Source organism: Cydia splendana, chromosome 2 (genome assembly GCF_910591565.1).
Source record: "Cydia splendana chromosome 2, ilCydSple1.2, whole genome shotgun sequence".
Lineage (NCBI taxonomy): Eukaryota > Metazoa > Arthropoda > Insecta > Lepidoptera > Tortricidae > Cydia > Cydia splendana.
The window spans coordinates 3226559-3246207 of NC_085961.1; the positions used below are offsets into that span (position 1 = coordinate 3226559).

The window sequence follows — 19649 nt, forward strand, 5'->3', positions numbered from 1 at the left end:
TTTTGCTTATTTATTAGAACAAAAAAGTTATACATGTTATAAGTGCTACAAAACCAGTTATTCAGTTTGACTGCCAAGTTTCAGTCTCAATAAGAGGTACAGAATGTAGTGTATAATTGTTTACCATCGTATTTTCTTGGAAACGTTCGTATTTGTCATGCTACTCCAGCCAATGTCAGTACTTCATGTACCGAGACTGACTGAAATAGCAAGACACGTTCGTAAGTTTCCGTGAAAATACAATGGAAAATAATTATGCAGCACATCTCTACATCTGTAGATACTAGTTATGTATCATAGTTATAAAGTAATTGCATACTTTCGTTACATATTTGAGATAGGTATGAATGAGTATTTAATTACAATAATAAACTACGTCATGCAATGGGGTTGGCAACTGTCAAAGGTTTGCATAGATGGCGCCATCATAGCTTGCCCCTTTTTCTATGAGATTTGGCTTAAAGGGCTGGCATCCAGGGTATTAAAAAAACAAAAATTTGACACAATTCTAGGGATTGACAGGGCAAGCTATGATGGCGCCATCTGCTAAAAACTTCCACCGGCCAACCCCATTGTGGTTTGGATGTTTACGTTGACATGTGAGCTTGTATCTAGAATAAAAATCTAGATACAGACTACAGATGGCAAATATTGTGTGGCCTAAATTAGGGTTAGAGTCAGACCAAGAAAAGTCTGCAGCGGATTTGATAGCCTACGCAGTGCAAGTGTTATTTTAACCGTCAAACTTCTATGACATTATGACGTATAAATAACACTGACACTGCGTGGGCTATCAAATCCGCTGCAGACTTTTCTTGGACCGACTCTATCTTCTTGTGTCTTAATCATGCAAGCTCTAGTGATTTTGCAAGCTCATTTGGCTTTATTATACTGTAACCATGTAACATTGTCCTTAACAGAACCAAGTGCGACAACAAGAGACCAAAGCGGCCTCGTCCCGTGTCGACGAGGCCCAGAAGGCGCGGCTCGAGACCGCCGTCGAAGAGGCCAAGGAGAAACTCGACAAGGCCAAACGGGACGCTGGCGAGGTAACCCTATATTTGAATATAATTAATAATTTATAGTCACGAACAACGTGCGAGTTGGACTCGCCCACCGAGGGTTCCGTACTTTTTAGTATTTGTTGTTATAGCGGCAACAGAAATACATCAACTCTGATGAACTGTCTAGCTATCACGGTTCATGAGATACAGCCTGGTGACAGACAGACAGACAGACGGACGGACAGTGGAGTCTTAGTAATAGGGTCCCCATTTTTACCCTTTGGCTACGGAACCCTAAAGCCTGTCACTGTCACTTTCTAAAGGAAAAGTCACTTTTATGCCAGCCATTGTGGAAGTAAACTGAATGTTTCGGAAATGCAGGTTTCTTAGTAGTTGTCTATTCTCCAAAAAGCAGCTTTGCACTTGTAGGTATTAATCGAAATGGGAGTAGTTTTTTGGGTTTTCGGGGTGAGTTCATCATGTTATGGGAATTGAACAACACACCCAGATCAACATTTTAACATTAACAACAATTTTCTAAATAAACTCTCTTAACCTTTTCGTCACCATCGGAAAGTCTTGCCAAGGACGCCAATGACGGCTACAGCCGTCAGCTTCGCCAATGCAATAGGGACTTACTCGGGACGCCGTAAAGTTCAATTCCGCTTAAATAATCGCGATCGACTGGCGTCCGGGGCACGGCATTTTCCTTGGCCGGCTGGCGTTCAAAATGTCTAGTTTATGGCATTTACTGTAAAAACTTTCTATAGTGGGTCACAAATCAGTTTGTTCCACTGTACATTAACCCCAGCCCAATTCTAGGTGGAGAAAGAAGTTCACGGTGTGGACGCCCAAATCGCAGCCGTCGCCGGCGGCAAGGTCAAAGAACTTCAGAAAAGCGTCGACGACCTCTCCAAGAAGATAGATAAGGTGTCCAGCGAGATCACCAAGCTGAGAGTCGCTATTAACACTAGCAAAAGGTCGGTTTTCCTTCAACAATTCCTTGTAATGCATTCAATAACCTATGAAAGTATCGCGGCCGTGGTTGGTGGCAAGGTCAAAGAGCTGCAGAAGGGCGTCGACGACCTCTCCAAGAAGATAGATAAGGTGTCCAGCGAGATCACCAAGCTGAGAGGGTCGCTATTAACACTAGCAAAAGGTCGGTTTTCCTTTAACATTTGCTGTTAGTTCCTTTATAGTGACATTAATCTCAAATGAACATAGGGATGTTGACTGACAAGTCATCAGTGTAGTCCTTCGAACTGTCATAACGACAGCCATTATTTTAGTTCAGTCAGAACCACTTTCATCGACGCATTTTCGTAAAAATTGCAAACATATATTCCCATGTCATCTTTATATCATGTCATCAGAATCTACGTTAACACATAAATAAGCATGTGTCTACGAAAGAGACGATTAAAGTATTGAAATCGTAACCCGCCAGCTTCGAGCAACACGGAAGGGAGGCGGCATTCGCACTATTTCCCCTCTGCCGAGGTACAAGATTAGCGCGTCAATCTAATCTAGCGCGGGTAATAAAACTAGTTGCACTTGGATTTTTCACTAGACCGAGTCCAGACGCGCGCGTGAACACTGCTGATCGGTCGAGCGACAAATCCGACTTCTCATCTCTCAGAATACAATAACATACTTCAACGAAAATGTGTTAGTGTGCGTGTTGTGACACTTGTCACTCGTACACAAAAAGAGATCGAGGTTTGCAAGATTTGTCTTTGACGTGTGTCATTTTCTATGTATTTGTGTCGTCATTACAGATTGGATTTTGTATGTAAGTGTGTGAGAAGTGCGACTGTGTGCACCTTTCCCCCCGCGAAAAATGGCAGAAAGATTTGTACGGTGAGATATCGCTTGGGCCCCTCCCTTCCGATGTGTCGGAAGCCGGTGTTGCTCGAAGCCCGCCAGCATAATCAATTAATAAATGAATTTTTCAGAAACGCCAAAAAATCCAAAGACAAGATAGCGCAGATGGAAGCAGACCTCACAGAAAACGAGAGAAAACTGGAGACGTGGAACAACGAGAAGAAACAGCTCACTCTTGACAGCGCTGAACTGCAGAAGTTTATTGAGGAGGTACGTGTTTACATGAAAATTAGAATACAGGAAATGATTTTTACTCTCTCACTCACTTACCATGACCTAAAAACCTTGACGTTAAACTTGATAGTAAAATTTTTAAAGGAAACATTTATTTTATTCTGAATGAATGTTACATTAACAACGTACACAATAGTTATTATAAGCGTTCCTCTATCACCCACGACGAATTAACGTGTCTACGACACATATATAGGGTTGAATGGACGATATAAATCCAGTTTTGTAGGCCTAAACACAGTGCGATATCTGAAGTGGGGAGTCAACAGTTTTTATTTAACCTATTATTTATCATAACCAGTGATCGGCACGGACGGTGCCACACCGCGGGTTTCCGAGTAGAAATCTAATTCAAAAACTCTTATTAAAATTAACACTCAATAAAATTACTTTTTCTAACAAGATTGCAGCAATTGAGTCATGTCGATCATTAAGAATTTTGTTCGATATCCCGCGGTGTGCCACCGTCCGTGCCGATCACTGATCATAACTGATTCAAAACAAATTCCTTAACTTATGACTAAGTATAGTATAAAATTTACAAAATCCTCTCTTTTCAGCTCGACGAGCAAATCTCCGACGGTACAGACTCGTTCTCAGAGCTTAAGAAAGAGATAGCAGCATTGCAAGCCAAGATGAACAAGTACAAAAGCGAGCAGATAGAAGCCAAGAACAACGTCACGAAGATGGAGAAGAGCATCGTCGATTTCAGAGCCAAGATGCCGCAGTTAGAGAGAGACGTAAGTATAATAAGAGAGAGATGGAAGACAAGAACAACTTCACCAAGATGGAGTAGAGTATCGTCGCCTTCAGGGCCAAGATGCCGTAGTTAGAGAGAGAGACGTTTAACGCATTCACTGCCAGGGGGCGTGGCCTAGGAACAAACTTGTATGATGGTGGACGCACATGTGCGTCGGGGGCAGTGAATGTGTTAAGTATAATAAGAAAGAGATAGTCGCACTACAAGTCTATAAACTCATTGAAGCCAAAAACATAGTCACCACACAAAAATATCGTTGACTTTAACCTTTTCTACGCCGTGTCAAACACAAAAGCTGTCACTCAGACGCCACGTCACCGAAGTGTCAAAACTGAAATTGTACTTTATGCATATGCACGTAGGTCTATGTTGCTCTGTGGTCTGTGACCGATTAATCGGTCTTTGGCGTTGAACCTGCGGTGCGGATATATCGGTCATTGGCGTCCAAAAGCTTAATGGCAGATGTCAGAGACGTAAACTCATAAACATTTTTTTGCGGGTTAAGTACCTATTTTTGTATGCGTATTTCTCTTTATGAATTTTCTTCTTCGAATCGTAAGTAAGTATAAGTACTGGATATATTATAATCATTAACATGTTTATTTATATTACCGATGCGCTCACACATTGCGGGCATGTGCCAGCAACAAACGACAGCAACGGAGTTGACAGCAGTCGCCGTGGCCGAAGTCGGCCGTGGACTTATTATTGTTTTATTTTTGAATCTGCAAATGGAGTAGGTTTTGTTCTCCATAAAATAGCGGCTAGTAAATCATATCCTCACATTTTCCAGCTACGAAACCTGAAGCTAGAAGACCCTGGAATCGAAGGAGTGCCCGGCATCGAGCCACCCGACCCTCTAGCAACACATACTGCTGAAGAATTAGAAGAAATGGCGGTAGACCAGCTTCGAGAGCGACTCACAGCGCAGCAGGGCCGGCTGGGTGATGCTAAACCTAATCTCCAGGCCATACAGGTGAGAGTCGTTTGACAATGATATAGGCTAGAGAATATGGTAGTACATGAGCTTCAGTAGCCCGGCAAAGGAGCGGCGCGATAGTATCTCGCCCGTGAGATAGGTTACCCGTCCCTCTTTAATTAATACAGTTAGAAAAAGGCTGGTAGTCTTATATCGCAGACGAGATGCTGTTGCCGGCTGGGTGATGCCTAAGCCTAATCTCCAGGCGTATTGTCCGAGATTCGATCGGAGATATTTTACCTCAATCTGAAGAATAATTACTGTCTCATTACAAAATTATTTTTATTCGCAGGACTACAAAGCGAAAGAGGAACTGTATTTAAAGCGCGCGGCCGAGTTGGACCAGATCACGGCGCAGCGCAACGAAGTACGCAACGGATACGACCAGCTCAAGAAGAGACGCACAAACGACTTCTTAGCAGGTAGGGAGTCTAGCTTGCCTATGCTTCGCCAGCGATTTAGTCCACGTAAAAGTTTAAAACTCTCAGCCCTATTTTCACCAACTTAGAAGTTATAAGAATATTTTCTTACAGGTTTCAACACGATAACCGCAAAGCTCAAAGAAATGTACCAGATGATCACGCTCGGCGGAGACGCGGAGTTGGAGCTCGTGGATACCCTGGATCCCTTTACCGAGGGAATTACCTTCAGGTAAGTATTTGATAGATTATCTGTACCGAAAGTGTCTTCAATTTCTTTGGCAAGGCAAACTTCCATAACGTCGCTTGTCACATATCTCTCAGTTTTGTCTCAATTCGTTGCATAAAATAAGTGTAGTTTTTGATATCCAGCAGCGCCATCTACAGTGTTTGTTTAAATATGGAACTGTGATGTTCCAAATATGTTTATGATATGAATTGCTGTCATGTCATTTTGTCACACAATAAATAGTCTTCGGTTAACGTGCACCTATTTTAGTAAGTAATAATTATAGTAAGAATTGTTTTAAATCTTGACAATAGGCAATAGTTCAGGGGAACATAGGAAAGTAGGAACAGGTGTTGTAAGAACCCCCAGAACTGGAGAATTGATCTCACTAATTTATTTATTATCCCCAGCGTGAGGCCGCCGAACAAGTCGTGGAAGAACATCTCGAACCTGTCCGGCGGTGAGAAGACCCTCTCCTCGCTCGCGCTCGTGTTCGCGCTGCACTACTACAAGCCCACGCCCCTGTACGTCATGGACGAGATCGACGCCGCGCTCGACTTCAAGAACGTCTCCATCGTGGCCAACTACATCAAGGTGGGTGCTATGTGTGTGACGAGTGAGACAGGTATAGTATCCCCAGCGTGAGGCCGCCGAACAAGTCGTGGAAGAACATCTCGAACCTGTCCGGCGGCGTCTAAAACGTCAAAAACGTCTCCATCGTGGCTAACTACATCAAGGTACATACTCCTAAGGTTGGTATTCCATCTGTCCAATGTGCATTGCGTCTCACTTTCTCACTAAGCAAAATGTGAGACGCAAATACACATTGGACAAGGAAATTGGATAGGTGGAATACCGGCGTAAGACCCATCATACAAAGCTTTCCTATTTTTAATTTGAACCTCATTCTATAAGTAAATTCGAACGAGTTTCGTTTGTCGAAATCGAAACTCATCCACGAATTGCGCTTTCCCGGCCTCTGCAATAATGTACTATTGTCACTCTGAGCCATGATGGCAATTTAACCTTTTATTATGTTAAAAATCGTTAGTTCAAACCTCGGTTCTGCTGTATACTGTGTGTTACTGACCATGGGGCTTTAAATCCAGGGCTCGATTCTACTCGCTAAACTGAGCTACTTTTACTATGGCACCAATCCCGAAATCCCGAATTTTTTTTTTACTTTTTCATACATTTTGGCTGATCAGATGTCGACGTTTTCTATGGAAAAGCCAAAAAAAATTCCCCGATTTTAGGGTTGGTCCCATAGTAAAAGTAGCTCAGTTTAGCGAGTAAAATCAAGCCCTGGATTTAAAGCCCCATGGTCAGACACACCATGTAGAGCACAAAAAATCGTTCTCGAAAAAAATTTACCAAAAATTCGGTCAGAATCCTTATCATACACAGACGAGAGGTTAAACTGTTATATTTAATTTTTTATTTCAGGAGCGCACCAAAAACGCGCAGTTTATCATCATCTCGCTGCGTTACAACATGTTCGAGGTGTCCAACCGGCTGGTCGGCATCTACAAGACTGAAGACTGCACCAAGTCACTCACCATCGAGAACAAACTGCCTGAGAAACCTCAGGAGGATATTGCCGTCGCGTAAAATGTCGTACAAAAAGAGTGAGATAAAATTAAGGAATTAGGGTAGGGTAACCGCCCTAACATTGGCCAGCTGTTCTGATATTGGTCACTTAATCTTCAAGTTAGTTGTATATGAAAATAAATAGTCTAGACTAGAATAGTTATTAATACATTTCTGGGTGACTTGTTAGGATTATGATATTAAATAATATGTAAAGTCTATTTCAATAGAACTTGCTAACTATGTAAACAAACCGCCATATTGAAATTGTCTCTGAATGATGAATTTACTAGTGATGGGCAAGACTCCTATTTACTACTTTACTAATGTCAAACCATATCGAATAATAAAATACCAAAAGTAAAAAACAAGTAGTTACTTATTTTTAATTTGTTTAATCACGATCAGAAGTTAAATTAGTACTTAAGAATGATGTATTGATGTATTTTATAACCGCGGTGGTAGGTACAGAGCGTGGGTCGGGTAGTGTGTAGCGGGTTTATATCACCAACTTTAGTCACAACACTACCCATCATAGACAATTGTAGAATTTAAAAGAAACAAAACCGTCATTCCAACAGGTCCTAATAACCTAACTTATGACCCATTTTAAACTTTTAATTAAATATCCAAGATACAGTTATATATTTATGTATTTTACGGAACGGACCGTTTCAATAGTGTATATTTGATATGTGTATGGTTACAATTGTATTTGATGAGGTGGTGTGAAAATTCAAAGAGAAACAGTGATAAAACAAAGTTACGTTTTTTGTTTACATAGTTAGCAAGTTCTATTGAAATAGACTTTATGATCTTTCTACGGCATGCGGTCCTACACTATATAATTATAGCATTACTTCAATGTAATTAAAACCGATTTTTCCATTGAAATAGAGTTGCATTTATTGTTTCTTCGAATGAAATTCAGCCATATTTACTACACTATTGATTTCAAATTCAACTGCCATTGTTTATTTTATAACGAAGACAGGTAAGCATTTATTTGCTGTTTACCTACTGTATTTTATTGTGTTTTTATAATAAAATGATAAGATATTATAACGTTGTTTTAAATATTTATTCGACCAATTTACAACTCGATATACAAAATACCATACAATAACCGCTGCTATGCAAAAATAAATATCGTGTCAAATGCTGCCCTCCTAAGGTAAAAAGCCGTATTTGCATGAATCTAGTATTTTAACTGGATAAGGCATGATGGGTGGGGGAAATGAGCGAACGGGATAGTCTTATATATCTTTCAGTAGGAGTAGCAGCGAAAGCGCTATTATTGTTTGTCCTTGTCACAGTCTCACATTTTTTTTATTCTCCACCTTAAATTAGTATGGGCTATGGTGGGCAACAAATAAATTCGACCAATCACAGTGTCGCATTGCCTATGTTTTGTCCATCGAGGCACGCGTATACAACTTCTATAGGATCCTACCTTCTATGCGTATTTGCATTCAATTGTCATGCAAATTGAATGAAAATACGGCTTTTAGCTTAGGAGGGCAGAATGTGCTACCACAGCTATTTAATTAAAATAATATCATATCATATTATACAGGGTGGAAAGGCACGACGATCCTTCCCGGAAGTATTAGGTCGTTTAAGTGATACAGAGACTATTGGTAATGGTAAGAATCGTTAATTGAGTAAAAAATAAAAATTGCAAAAATACTACTTTTTAACTGTGGTGATAACCCTATAGCATGTGCACATGACGGCTAGATTAAGGATCTCCGTCGGAAAAGCTCGGGACTTTACACTTTTTTCCGATCGTTGACAGTATCGCAATGATGTATGAATGACGCATAAATGTCAAATAAATCAAATGCATGCAAAAATATTACAAACAATTTTATTACTTTTTTAGATAATTACTTTTTTCCAATATTTAACACTATCTTCTTTTCACATACGGTGTTCAAATATACCTCCGTGTATTACAACGCCGCCGCAGCCCGTACCCGAGTATGTCGATGCACATGCGATATAGTGTATGCTCTTCGTCATTTATCCTCCGCAGAAAGCACCAATTAGCCTTTGTCTCATTTCGTCCGCAGTTTCACATTCCGTCTGGTTTGGTACACCATATCTTTTACACAGCCCCACAAATTTAAATAGCCACGAGCATCTAACATTTTTATTTGAAGAATATGACATTCAATAAGTATAGTTCAATGAAAATTTAATTTCAAACATCAGACGTCTTGTCTATTTCCTACCACGCAAGAAGGTTTGTTAGTTTGGTATTGAAGAAGTATTTATTCTTGATTTATTCTTAGTATTTAATTTTTGCAAGTTCATTTGGTGCAACTAACACAACCTACTTGTTATTTTTAATTATTTTAGATAGTTTCCAATTATTCGAAAATAATTTTGTGAAACGTGTTAAGAAACTAAAACCTTTTTATCAGTCAAGGAAACCAGAGATATTTATAAGACGATTGCGTACTTTTGAGTGGTTGTCAATGTCACCATTTGAACTGTCGTTGTAAACAATGTTGTGGTTAGTATTATTAATATTAAGGAATAACATAACTATTTCATTCAAGTATTGAACAAGTGGAACCACTAAGAAAGCGAAAATCCTGCAATGATTCTTACCGTGCTGTAAGCAGACCTAAAAATGGTTAGATGGCAACAAATTAGCATAATTTCCTGTCGAATACTGATTGTTTACAAGTAAGTTCATTGACCCTGTCACCTGTTAGGGTTAGAACAAAGTAGTTTTTTGCGTGGATGTTTAAAAGGTCATAATTTAGAAACGGTTGCCCATATTAACATAGTTTCTATGGAGAAAATATAGAGCTTAGGCTAAACTATCTCCCATTTCCGGAAAGGATCGTCGTGCCTTTCCACCCTGTATATTGCAGCTATTTTATTTAAATAAGGGTATTCCATCTGTCCAATATATTGGACAGGTGGAATACCCATAACTAACCATAGACATTTGTCATTTTTATAGACGTATTTAATTTACATCTATAGCCCCCTCCTCACTCGTGCGCGAATCGCGGCGCGAAGCCGCGAACGCGAGTGTGGCGTCGATTTTCGCAGACAGCGAAATCGACTCCACACTCACGTTCGCGGCTTCGCCCGCGATTCACTCGCATGGTCTGGAGGGGGCTTATTAAAAAGCTATGTTAATATGATTCATCGATGGTCAGGATTTATAATATAAATAAGTCTATGCATGTATCCGCACTTTGATATTCTCATTACTAAAAGCAGGATAATATAATTTATTCCCTACGTACGAGTAGAGCGATTACAGAAAAAAAGTGAGTTGTTATAGATATTAAATTTTAACCACCTCCTACCCTAGTTGGTAGGGTGGCCAGTAACTGACCACCCCAAACCAAAAATGAATTCTATTAACCTATAAATAGAATACATTTTAGTATATGGTGGCCAGTTATTGAAATCTTATACTAAAATGAATTCTATTCACCTATAAATAGAATTCATTTTTAGTTTAGGGCGGCCAGTTCCTGGCGAATTACCGTATCTTTGATATTACTGTGTATGACTTAAATGCAAGTGCAAGATTTGATCAAAGCACAAAGTACAGTCACCTGCAATAATATATTACTCTTTGAAGGCCGCAAAAATATCTGACACGAACTTATTTGTAGAGCTATAAGAGCGTGTCACATATTTCTTCGGCCTTCAAAGAGTAACATATTATTGCAGGTGACTGTACTCTCAGGATCAAATAAACAGTCAAACATACAATATAAAATATACTGTCACTATCAATTTAATGCTGACCGTACAAGTGTACATATCTATTTTGAATTAACCACATACTTTTGTTTCAATATTCATGCCATCATTGAAATAAAGACATGTAATTAGTTAACCCTTTACCAAGCTGACATTTCAAAAATGACAATCGAATGTCAGTCTTACTCATCGTAAACAGAACACATGTTTGAAGTGCCGTATGTGGGAAATATATATCCCTTAGCCTGGTAAATAATCACCCACACTGTTAACTGTCCATTTTGTATAAGGTCCACCGATATACAGCCAAGTGTAAAAATATGGGTGCACACATCATCTCAAAAATATGTCCCATAGATCTTATGTCAGCGAATTAAGAACATGGGACATATTTTTGAGTAAGTTCGCTGGCCCAATATTACAGGGTTCTATGTTGTATTTTCAAGATAGTTGAAATTCGACTTAATGTCACTATAACAATGTTCAAATTTCAGTTCGATAAAAGTGAAACATAGAACCCTGTAATATTGGGGCAGCGAGGTTGTCTACAACCATATTTTAACGGGTCTCTATTGTTTCCCAAATAGTTTTAAGTCATAATGTATTATTTGTCCGAATTTTCGTTAGTCATAATTGGTTTTTCTCAGAAACGCGTAACTTTTCAAGATTGCCATATAACAAACCTAACCTAACCTATCTATAGGATAACCTTACGAAAATCCGGAAAAGTTAACGGTTTCAGTTTTATGACTAACGATAATATGACAAACAATACATTATGACTTAAAACTTTATGGGAAACAAAGGGACCCCTATTTTTACACTTGATTGTACAGTTAGGAGTGTTGCTGTTTGTACCAATAGTAATAACAAAAACTTATTTTTTTTTAAATAATAAAAAAAACGAAACACATTAAGGACAAAATTTTATTATACAAAAGTGCAATGTGGTGCAATAATTTAATAACAATTAAATAACATAATCTAGTGGAAGGAAGAATATCGGAAAATGCTTTTACAGACATAAATCTGGCATAAAGGCAGGTGCTGCATCGATTACGGTGTATACACCTTTACATTTTGACACTTAAAACGTATTTCACATAAAAATAAGTTAGGGTGGAGACAAGAAACCAATACACTTATGATCACCTCCCCATGAACTTCTAAGGCGATGACAGATGGCGCCACTTGAGTTTTTAAATCTCGTGTATTTTTTGCATACATAACTTGCTAATGCGATGCAATGTATTACCTAATGTAAATATGATCGAACGTTTTTATGGAGACTAACAGTCCTTACTATATACCTGTCTCTGACCGTTTAAGGCAAACTAAGCGACGCCATCATTCATTACTATCACAATCCTAAATTTCATTAACAAGAACCATAACTTCAGGCTTCAAATAAACATCCTTATTCGGACTACTATTAATCTGATCTATCACGGACGCGTGCCACGCGAAAGTGAGCACCGTGGCCGGTACCAGCCGAAGGTCGATTAGGGTCTTAGTCGCGTCCTCTTCGAGGGTCAATTTGTGGCCGGTGGGCGTGTTGAGGATGAAGGGTAGGTCGTATTCTAGGTTTTGTTGGACGAAGTCGTGGATTTCGTTGTAGTGTTCGTATACGGAGAATGTACCCTGAAAGAAAAAAAATAATAAGCATGTGTTTGCAAAGATAAATTACAATTTTCATGTCTCATAGTTGAATATTCCACTACGAAAAACTTATCTTATTTATTGCTATTAGCAAAAATTTAGTAAAGACGCGTATTATCAAAGTAAATTTGTAAAATTTGTAGTCACAGTAAATTTACTGTCACCTTTTTTATTAATTTAATACTTTAAAACTTTTAGAACGGCATTTGACTTTTATCCTTGTTCTTTCACTGATGTGTTAAAAATCAAATGGTGTCGCCATCTACACGAGTATAGGCCAAAGGTATGGCGCTATCGCTCGAAAAGATGGTACCATACCTTTGGCCTATCCTCGAGTAGATGGCGATACTTTTTGACATTTAACAAATTTAACACATAAAACACAAATGGCGTTCTAAATGTTTTTAACATTTGTGTCGAAAGATGGCAGTAAATGTACTGACTACATAATTTACTTTGACAATATTCCTGTATTTCAAATCTCTTTGCTATTAGTAATAAATAGGTCATGAGTTTCATGACCCATATAAAACGAATGCAACGTCACCTGCAAAAGTATCCCGTCGGGGAACCGAACCCGTATGATGGCGAACTTGTACTTGCGCATCTCCCGCAGCTCGTCCTTCTCACGCATCGCCTTCGTGCGGAGCATCTGCATCTTCTCTATGGCCTCGGTTCTGTAAGAATAGTTTGATGAATAAGGGAGTAACGCAATAAAAATCTCGTTAGCGCGATGTAGAAATCGCGCGTTCGGTTCAGCGCCATCTACCGTCATATCGAGTAAACATTTACCTCAGTTGCTGTTCTCGCTTGATGTCCTCAGGCTTGAGCGCGTAGAAGGAAGGCGGTAGCTGCACCTTGGTGACGCCTGCGATGGCAGCAGCACTTGTAGACCGCGGTCTAGTTCAAGAGGTAGGTATCGGCTAATACTATCTGAACCCTTGCATATGCCATCAATGCCATCATCCATCAGTCACAAATGAAATCCACAATTCGAAAAGATTCTCCAACCCTTATATGTATACTAACGCAATAAAAATCTCGTTAGCGCGATGCAGTAATCGCCGCTTTCGGTTCAGCGCCATCTACCGTCATATCGAGTAAACATTTACCTCAGTTGCTGTTCTCGCTTGATGTCCTCAGGCTTGAGTGCGTAGAAGGAAGGCGGGAGCTGCACCTTGGTGACGGCCTGCGATGGCAGCAGCACTTGTAGACCGCGATCTAGCTCTAGAGGGATTGGCTCGGCTGAACGGAGCGCTTCTATTAGGGTCTGAAAAAAAGGTATAAATGAATTTTGTACTGCGTTGATAACTACCCTCTGTCCTTCCCTGGGCCTCAAAATATCTTCATACCAAATTTAAGTTCAGAGGTTTAAAGGAAACAGACACACAGATGGGGGTAATTTCACATTTATAATATTAGTAGGGATTTAAGAATTGTAGAGAAATAGAATTTTTGAAATAAAGGAAAGGAATGTTCCCAGTGAAAATAGATAGTTTTTGTATCAAAAATTACAACCTTGTGAGATTCGCTGGATGTGGGTTTATCCAGAAAGCACTGGGGGGGTCTAAACAAGGGCACAAATTGACTGAGTGTATGAACCCTGTGACGTTTGTAAATCTTAGGATTGAGATGTACCATAGCCCACACTGTTAACTGTACATCGGTGGACACAGTTAGGATTGTTGCTGTTTGTACTGGGACGGCTCACGGTTGACGCTACATACACGGCGTTTCTATAACTGGTAACGAGACCCGAGCGTAAGGCAGACAGTTTAGCCGTATTAAATAATAATAATTTTAGCTTTTGGATGAGACTAGCTCAGGACCGGGATAAGTGGCGTACACGAAGAGAGGCCTATGCTCAGCAGTGGGCGACTGAAGGCTAGAATGATGATGATGATGATGAAATAATATAGCAGTAGGTATCTTACAATCAAACTCTCGACGCTAGGCAGGCTGTCCTTGTTGAACACCAAGTACTCTTCATCCTGGCCGTCCGGGTTGGGCAGCGTCTGCTGAGTAAACCCAGCTGCCATCAGCAGGTCCATTGAGCCCTCTATAGGTTGTACGCGGTCTGTGAACGCTCTGCAATAAGAAAAAATGACTATCGTTATTAAATGAAAGTCTTTTCTCTATGAACTACTTACTTACTTGGTTGGCGCGATGACCCAAAATGAATCTTGGCCTCCAACGCAAAAGCACGCCACTTTGATCGGTCCATACAAAAATAAGTCCTTTTGAAAAGACGCTCCTCAAATGATAAACCGAAACAAATGTCATATACGAAGAAAAAGTGACTAAGGCCTCCAGCGCCCAGGGTTAGAATAGTCCAACCGGATCACGGCGGCATGAGTCGATTTTTCCAAGTATATGCAATTTCCTGAGGGCTTGTGTTGCCCCCTGGCCATCCCTAAGGTAGAAACAGTACGGTTCGACCTCCTAACCGAAGGTAAGGGACCTTTCCGTTATCTGTATCAATTCACTTTTAAAAATATAGCATAAAGTTAAGTTTGCGTCCTCACTAATTCATAACCAAGCATGAGATTTGTCTAATGTTTATTTATTAACTATAATATTTTCCTAATAACCTGATAAGTAAAGATAACAAATGAAAAGATAAAAACTTGCCTATTAGACATCCTGATCTTTTGATACTTCTCCTCCTCTGGATAAGTGACTATGTTTTCTAGGTACTTGCACAGCGTTTCCACACAGGTGTTCACCTGGAATAATAATATGACCAAATTGTAATTTATTGGAAATGCCTTAGTGTATAAGGCCTGAGACGCCTGAGTGGACGCTCGAGTTGGGCGTGCAGCGGGGCGGGGCGTGCGGCGTGCATGTTAAACAAATGCAAACGTATAGGAGCGGCCTTACTGCACGCTGCTCAGTTCACTTGTGAGCCCGACGCCACGCTGCACGCCCCGCCGAACGCTCCGCTCCGAGCGTCCACTCACGCCTTACACTTAAACTTTTTGCCGCCAACGCCGCAAATGAAGTAAAGTCCGGTAACTTTTGGCCATATTTACTAAGAATTTAATTGCCTTGTGATTTTCTTAAAATTAGAAGACAGTAAAGTTCAGTATTGCTTTAGGGTTAGGGCCGAGACACTAACTAGGCTTTAAAAGTGTATAGTCTGACAAAAAAGAGTAGAAATTAAAAGTGGCAATACTGTAGAGATGGGCGAAATGTGTCAGTAGAGGGAAAAGATTGATATATATCTTTTTACCACTGGGATATGTATCACTCTTTTATATCTTTATATCCGTGTGTATCAGTTGTCCCGCTCGTAACTGTATCGACACTTACTGACTTTGCGTCATCTTATGAATGAGAGAGAGACAGAATTGTTATTATAACGTGGCGACATTTTCATTTTGTATCATGATGGATATAGATTGGTACATTCACAAAGAAGCTTGATTTGGTTCGTATTGTCATGCGCAAGAATATATTTGCTTAATAAAATACCTTAACAAAAATGTTTACATTTTATTAAATGCAATGCAATTTAACTCATTAACCGAATTAATAACTCATCATTGCAATTTGCATTGCATCCTGCGCGAGCGAGAAATACTATACTATCTACTTCTCGTTCCCGCGGAATAGCGAATGACGCGTCCGACCAAATCCGCCTGAACGACCGCTGTCGCTCGTTCGTGTTACTTCGGTCGACGCGCGACCGAGTCATCGCTTTCGCTTTAGTAAATCGTTGGCGAGGGAGTGAGCGGTACGGATATACTGATACATTCGGATTCGTAAAGACAAGAAGAGTGATTCATGAAACGAGAAAGATATATATCTTTTTTATCTATCACTCCTGAGTTACCCATCTCTACAATACTGTAGCGCCGTCCCTTTCAAATCAATATGTATAAGAATACGGGACGACACTACTGTATTGCCACTTTTTAATTTCTACTCTTTTTTGTCAGACTGTAAAACAACATTTACCTTTTCCCTGTTATCGTTACAGGATTGTATAATGAGACAGGCTGTCAGCCCTCTCTCTTCCTCTAGCTGTTCATACAAAAACGCTTTTATTTTCGCTTTCCATTCTTGTTTAGTTAATACCTCATCGTTAATCATAGGACATCTGAAAAATTTAAGAAATTTTAGTTCAAGGAATAAACGAAATTTTAGACAATAAAAACCTACCAAAGTAAGTTTAGTTGAAAATAAGGTATAGCTGGAATTTTTGAAGAAGTCCAAATGTTACTTAAGAGCTTTTCTAAAATTATGACATCTCAAAAATTCCACTTACCTTCATGCAGTTATGAAGACTGGGGGCAACTACCTGTTAGGCTGCGTGTCCACCAGACATGTGTGAGGATGCGTACAGAGGGATGTGTTTGATAAGAACCAATAGAATCACTTTAGTTGTTTTCCTTACTCAGTGGGTAGTGATTCTACTGGTTCTTAACAAACACATCCCTCGCTATGCATCCTCGCACATCTCTGGTGGAAACGCAGACTTAGAGTCAGATGGTGCTACGCTGCAGTATCTGCCTCCAGTTCTCGAAGAACTGCAAGTAGTTATGTAAGTAATGGGAAAACTCATAAAAACTTACTTGAAAAACACACCATTTGTAGCCATATTTTTGGGTAACATCAGCTCCTCTGTGTTGTCTTTCTGAGCTTCACTATCTGGTTTCAGTTCTTGCGGCTTGGAAGTTGTCGCCTTCTCGTTTTCAAGTTCCTTTTTAACTTGCGCCTGAAACACAGATATTTAATTATTACAAGAAAATGCACAGTGCTATGGGGCTATTCATAAATTACGTCATTTCAAATTAGGGGGGGGGGGGGGGGTCTGGACATCGGATGACGGTAGCATGAAGTAGGAGGAAATGGGGTCATTTGAAGCATGATTTTTGGATGATTATAGGAGGGGGGGGGGTCAAAAATCGATGACGTAATTTATGGACAGCCCCTATCCAAAAATATGAATTTCACACTTAAACCGCAATAAATTACCTGCATAAAGAAAACTCGGTTCTTAAGCTTGCCTACTTTAAAAAAATTATAAGTGTGAATTTTGTGTCCTTGTTCGCTTGTACCATAGACAAAATTGCATGTTCATATTAACCATAAGATGAAAAAAATACGTTGGGCCTTATTTGTAAAATGTGAAAGTAATTTGCTACTCCAATTTGGTATAATTTGCTTATTTTGTTAAATTTTTTTTAACAATCCCCATTCTTTGTTATAAATGTTCCCAATTGTAACCAATTTACGTTTTAGTATGAATAACAACATCCTCATATATTTTCATTTTGATTAAGTTCAATAATATACCTGTATAGCAGCATAAGATGTGTTGAATCCAGGGTTAGTGCTCTTCTTTTGCATCCTGGCCAGCGCTGCTTCAGCGGCAGTCTTACTCTCCGCCGACAACCCAGTCCGCCTAACCACTGGTTCATTCTTCACTGAGGCCGAGCTCTGACTGGTCAACGTAGCCTCACTTAGCTTGTGTCCGGGCCCTGCCCGCTTAAACTGAACGTCTGACTTCTTTTTCTTAAAAAAATTGATAATTTTGTCCGCCATTTTATATTCTTGCTGTGTGCTCTTTATATTCTTGCTGTGTGCTCTTTATATTCTTGCTGTGTGCTCTTTATATTCTCGGTGTGTGCTCTTTAGGCAGTTTCAGCTTTGATACACTTTCTTTAAGCTGTTCTATTGTATCCAACGTGGCTGAAAGATTATGTTAAGATAAGTTATCTGAGATAGTATGATGTTTTGTTTGATTACAAACATTTTTTTACGTTCTATACAGTAGAGAAATAAAGACTTAAGTAATAAAAGGTAAAAAGTAGTAGTCATTTAATTTCGTTTTACTAGAGTGCAATGTTAACATTAGGTAGTTTGTTTTAGGTTTTAATACTTTTATTTTCCATAACACAAAATAAAATGTAATTAATCCAAAGTAGTAGTAATTGTGGTAATAAAATGTGACATTATCAATTTAAAAACATACTGTAAGCTGTTTATAAGGGTATTTTGGATTATTTATCTGGATTTAGATAAATTACTTCTCTTAGTAGTAGAATATATATTCCATTACTCAGTAGTACAGTCAACTGTAAAAATATGGGTGCACAAATCATCTCAAAAATATGTCCCATAACTCTTATGTCAGCGAATTAAGAACTATGGGACATATTTTTTAATAAGTTGGCTACACCCATTTTTTTACAGTTGACTGTACCTACTGTACATAGAATGAAATGACATACAATTTAATAGATAAGTAAACCCTTATTGACAACCAACAATATCCTCTAATCACCCACAAATAAATATTTGCCAAGACCCAAGACAAATACAATTATGATTTGTCATAGTAAAGAAACAAACTTTAATGGAACAGGACCTTTTTACAGGCATCTATAGTCCTAGCACATGATTGGTGCAACAGTATCTTGCAGTGTGATAGACTGCTCGTCTTTTTCTAACTATGTTATTGAAAGAGGGACAGTTAATCTATCTTGCCGCGAGATACAATTGAACCAATCATGTGCTAGCCCTGCTAGGCAGCCAGAGTCAAGGTACCTTTTCCTTAAAAGCATTACAAGTAGACATCACACAGTTAGAAAAGGGTTAAGGAATAATCCTCTCTTTTTAACTTGAACCTAACCTACCTTGGATTGCTAATGTTGGTATAATGCTGGCAGGGTTTGGGACCTCTACCGTCATGCAGTCTAAGATTCCATGCCTATGTTGAAGTAATCTTATAAATAACCTCAATAATGTAATTAAGAATGAAAAAGCATGATGTTTTCCAGCAACAATGATTCAAATACAAAAGCAATCATATGGGCTCAATTAAAATTAGCAACTTAATAGGCTCTAGAGACAGGCCAGCTGGAAATAAAAAAAAAACAATTTGTGTCTATTATCTACTTTATGCCCGTATACATTAGAATGCAACTGGTGCGCAAAGACTAGACATCCAAGGTCATTGCGATGCGATGCAAATATTGACAAAAGTTGACTCACCTGGTTTCATAAACCGCTCAGAAATCCGTTTGCCGTAAACACGCCAAGAAATGACAATCAATAACAAAGTAACCAATAAAATGAGAACGAAGGTCTTCAGTAGCAGAAATTGGAATTCGTTGAAGTAAAATACGCCGGCTATCTCTTC

The 19649-nt window shown here is 39.2% G+C and overlaps 2 protein-coding genes and 1 long non-coding RNA gene across 4 annotated transcripts in view; 1 reads left to right on the forward strand and 2 right to left on the reverse strand.

The window, feature by feature from the left end:
* The window catches only part of LOC134802277 (structural maintenance of chromosomes protein 4), a 102917-nt gene extending 94824 nt beyond the window's left edge, over positions 1 to 8093 (forward strand). Inside the window, exons 16-24 of the mRNA XM_063774861.1 lie at positions 921 to 1049; positions 1827 to 1984; positions 2960 to 3098; positions 3683 to 3862; positions 4676 to 4858; positions 5154 to 5283; positions 5395 to 5512; positions 5920 to 6103; positions 6956 to 8093. Of these exons, the coding sequence (XP_063630931.1) occupies positions 921 to 1049; positions 1827 to 1984; positions 2960 to 3098; positions 3683 to 3862; positions 4676 to 4858; positions 5154 to 5283; positions 5395 to 5512; positions 5920 to 6103; positions 6956 to 7120 (1386 nt within the window). The 3' untranslated portion in view covers positions 7121 to 8093. The remainder of the gene's footprint in view (positions 1 to 920; positions 1050 to 1826; positions 1985 to 2959; positions 3099 to 3682; positions 3863 to 4675; positions 4859 to 5153; positions 5284 to 5394; positions 5513 to 5919; positions 6104 to 6955) is intronic.
* LOC134802938 (uncharacterized) overlaps positions 1 to 19649 on the reverse strand; it is a 216575-nt gene that overhangs the window by 27001 nt on the left and 169925 nt on the right. The window lies entirely within an intron of this gene.
* LOC134802014 (UBX domain-containing protein 6) lies at positions 11787 to 19639 on the reverse strand. 2 transcript variants are annotated; one of them, XM_063774631.1, is made up of 11 exons: positions 19502 to 19639; positions 19144 to 19217; positions 18116 to 18196; positions 17801 to 18049; positions 17077 to 17219; positions 16460 to 16601; positions 15131 to 15225; positions 14434 to 14587; positions 13612 to 13769; positions 13047 to 13176; positions 11787 to 12481 (listed from the first exon to the last, which is right to left on the reverse strand). In XM_063774631.1, exons 4-11 carry the CDS (start codon positions 18047 to 18049, stop codon positions 12209 to 12211), a joined length of 1344 nt encoding a protein of 447 aa, XP_063630701.1. In that variant the 5' UTR covers positions 18116 to 18196; positions 19144 to 19217; positions 19502 to 19639; the 3' UTR covers positions 11787 to 12208. The 2 variants fall into 2 exon arrangements, with proteins under 2 accessions (XP_063630701.1, XP_063630709.1); XM_063774639.1 differs by lacking the exons at positions 18116 to 18196; positions 19144 to 19217; positions 19502 to 19639 and adding an exon at positions 13292 to 13356 and having other exon boundaries at positions 13677 to 13769; positions 17801 to 18106.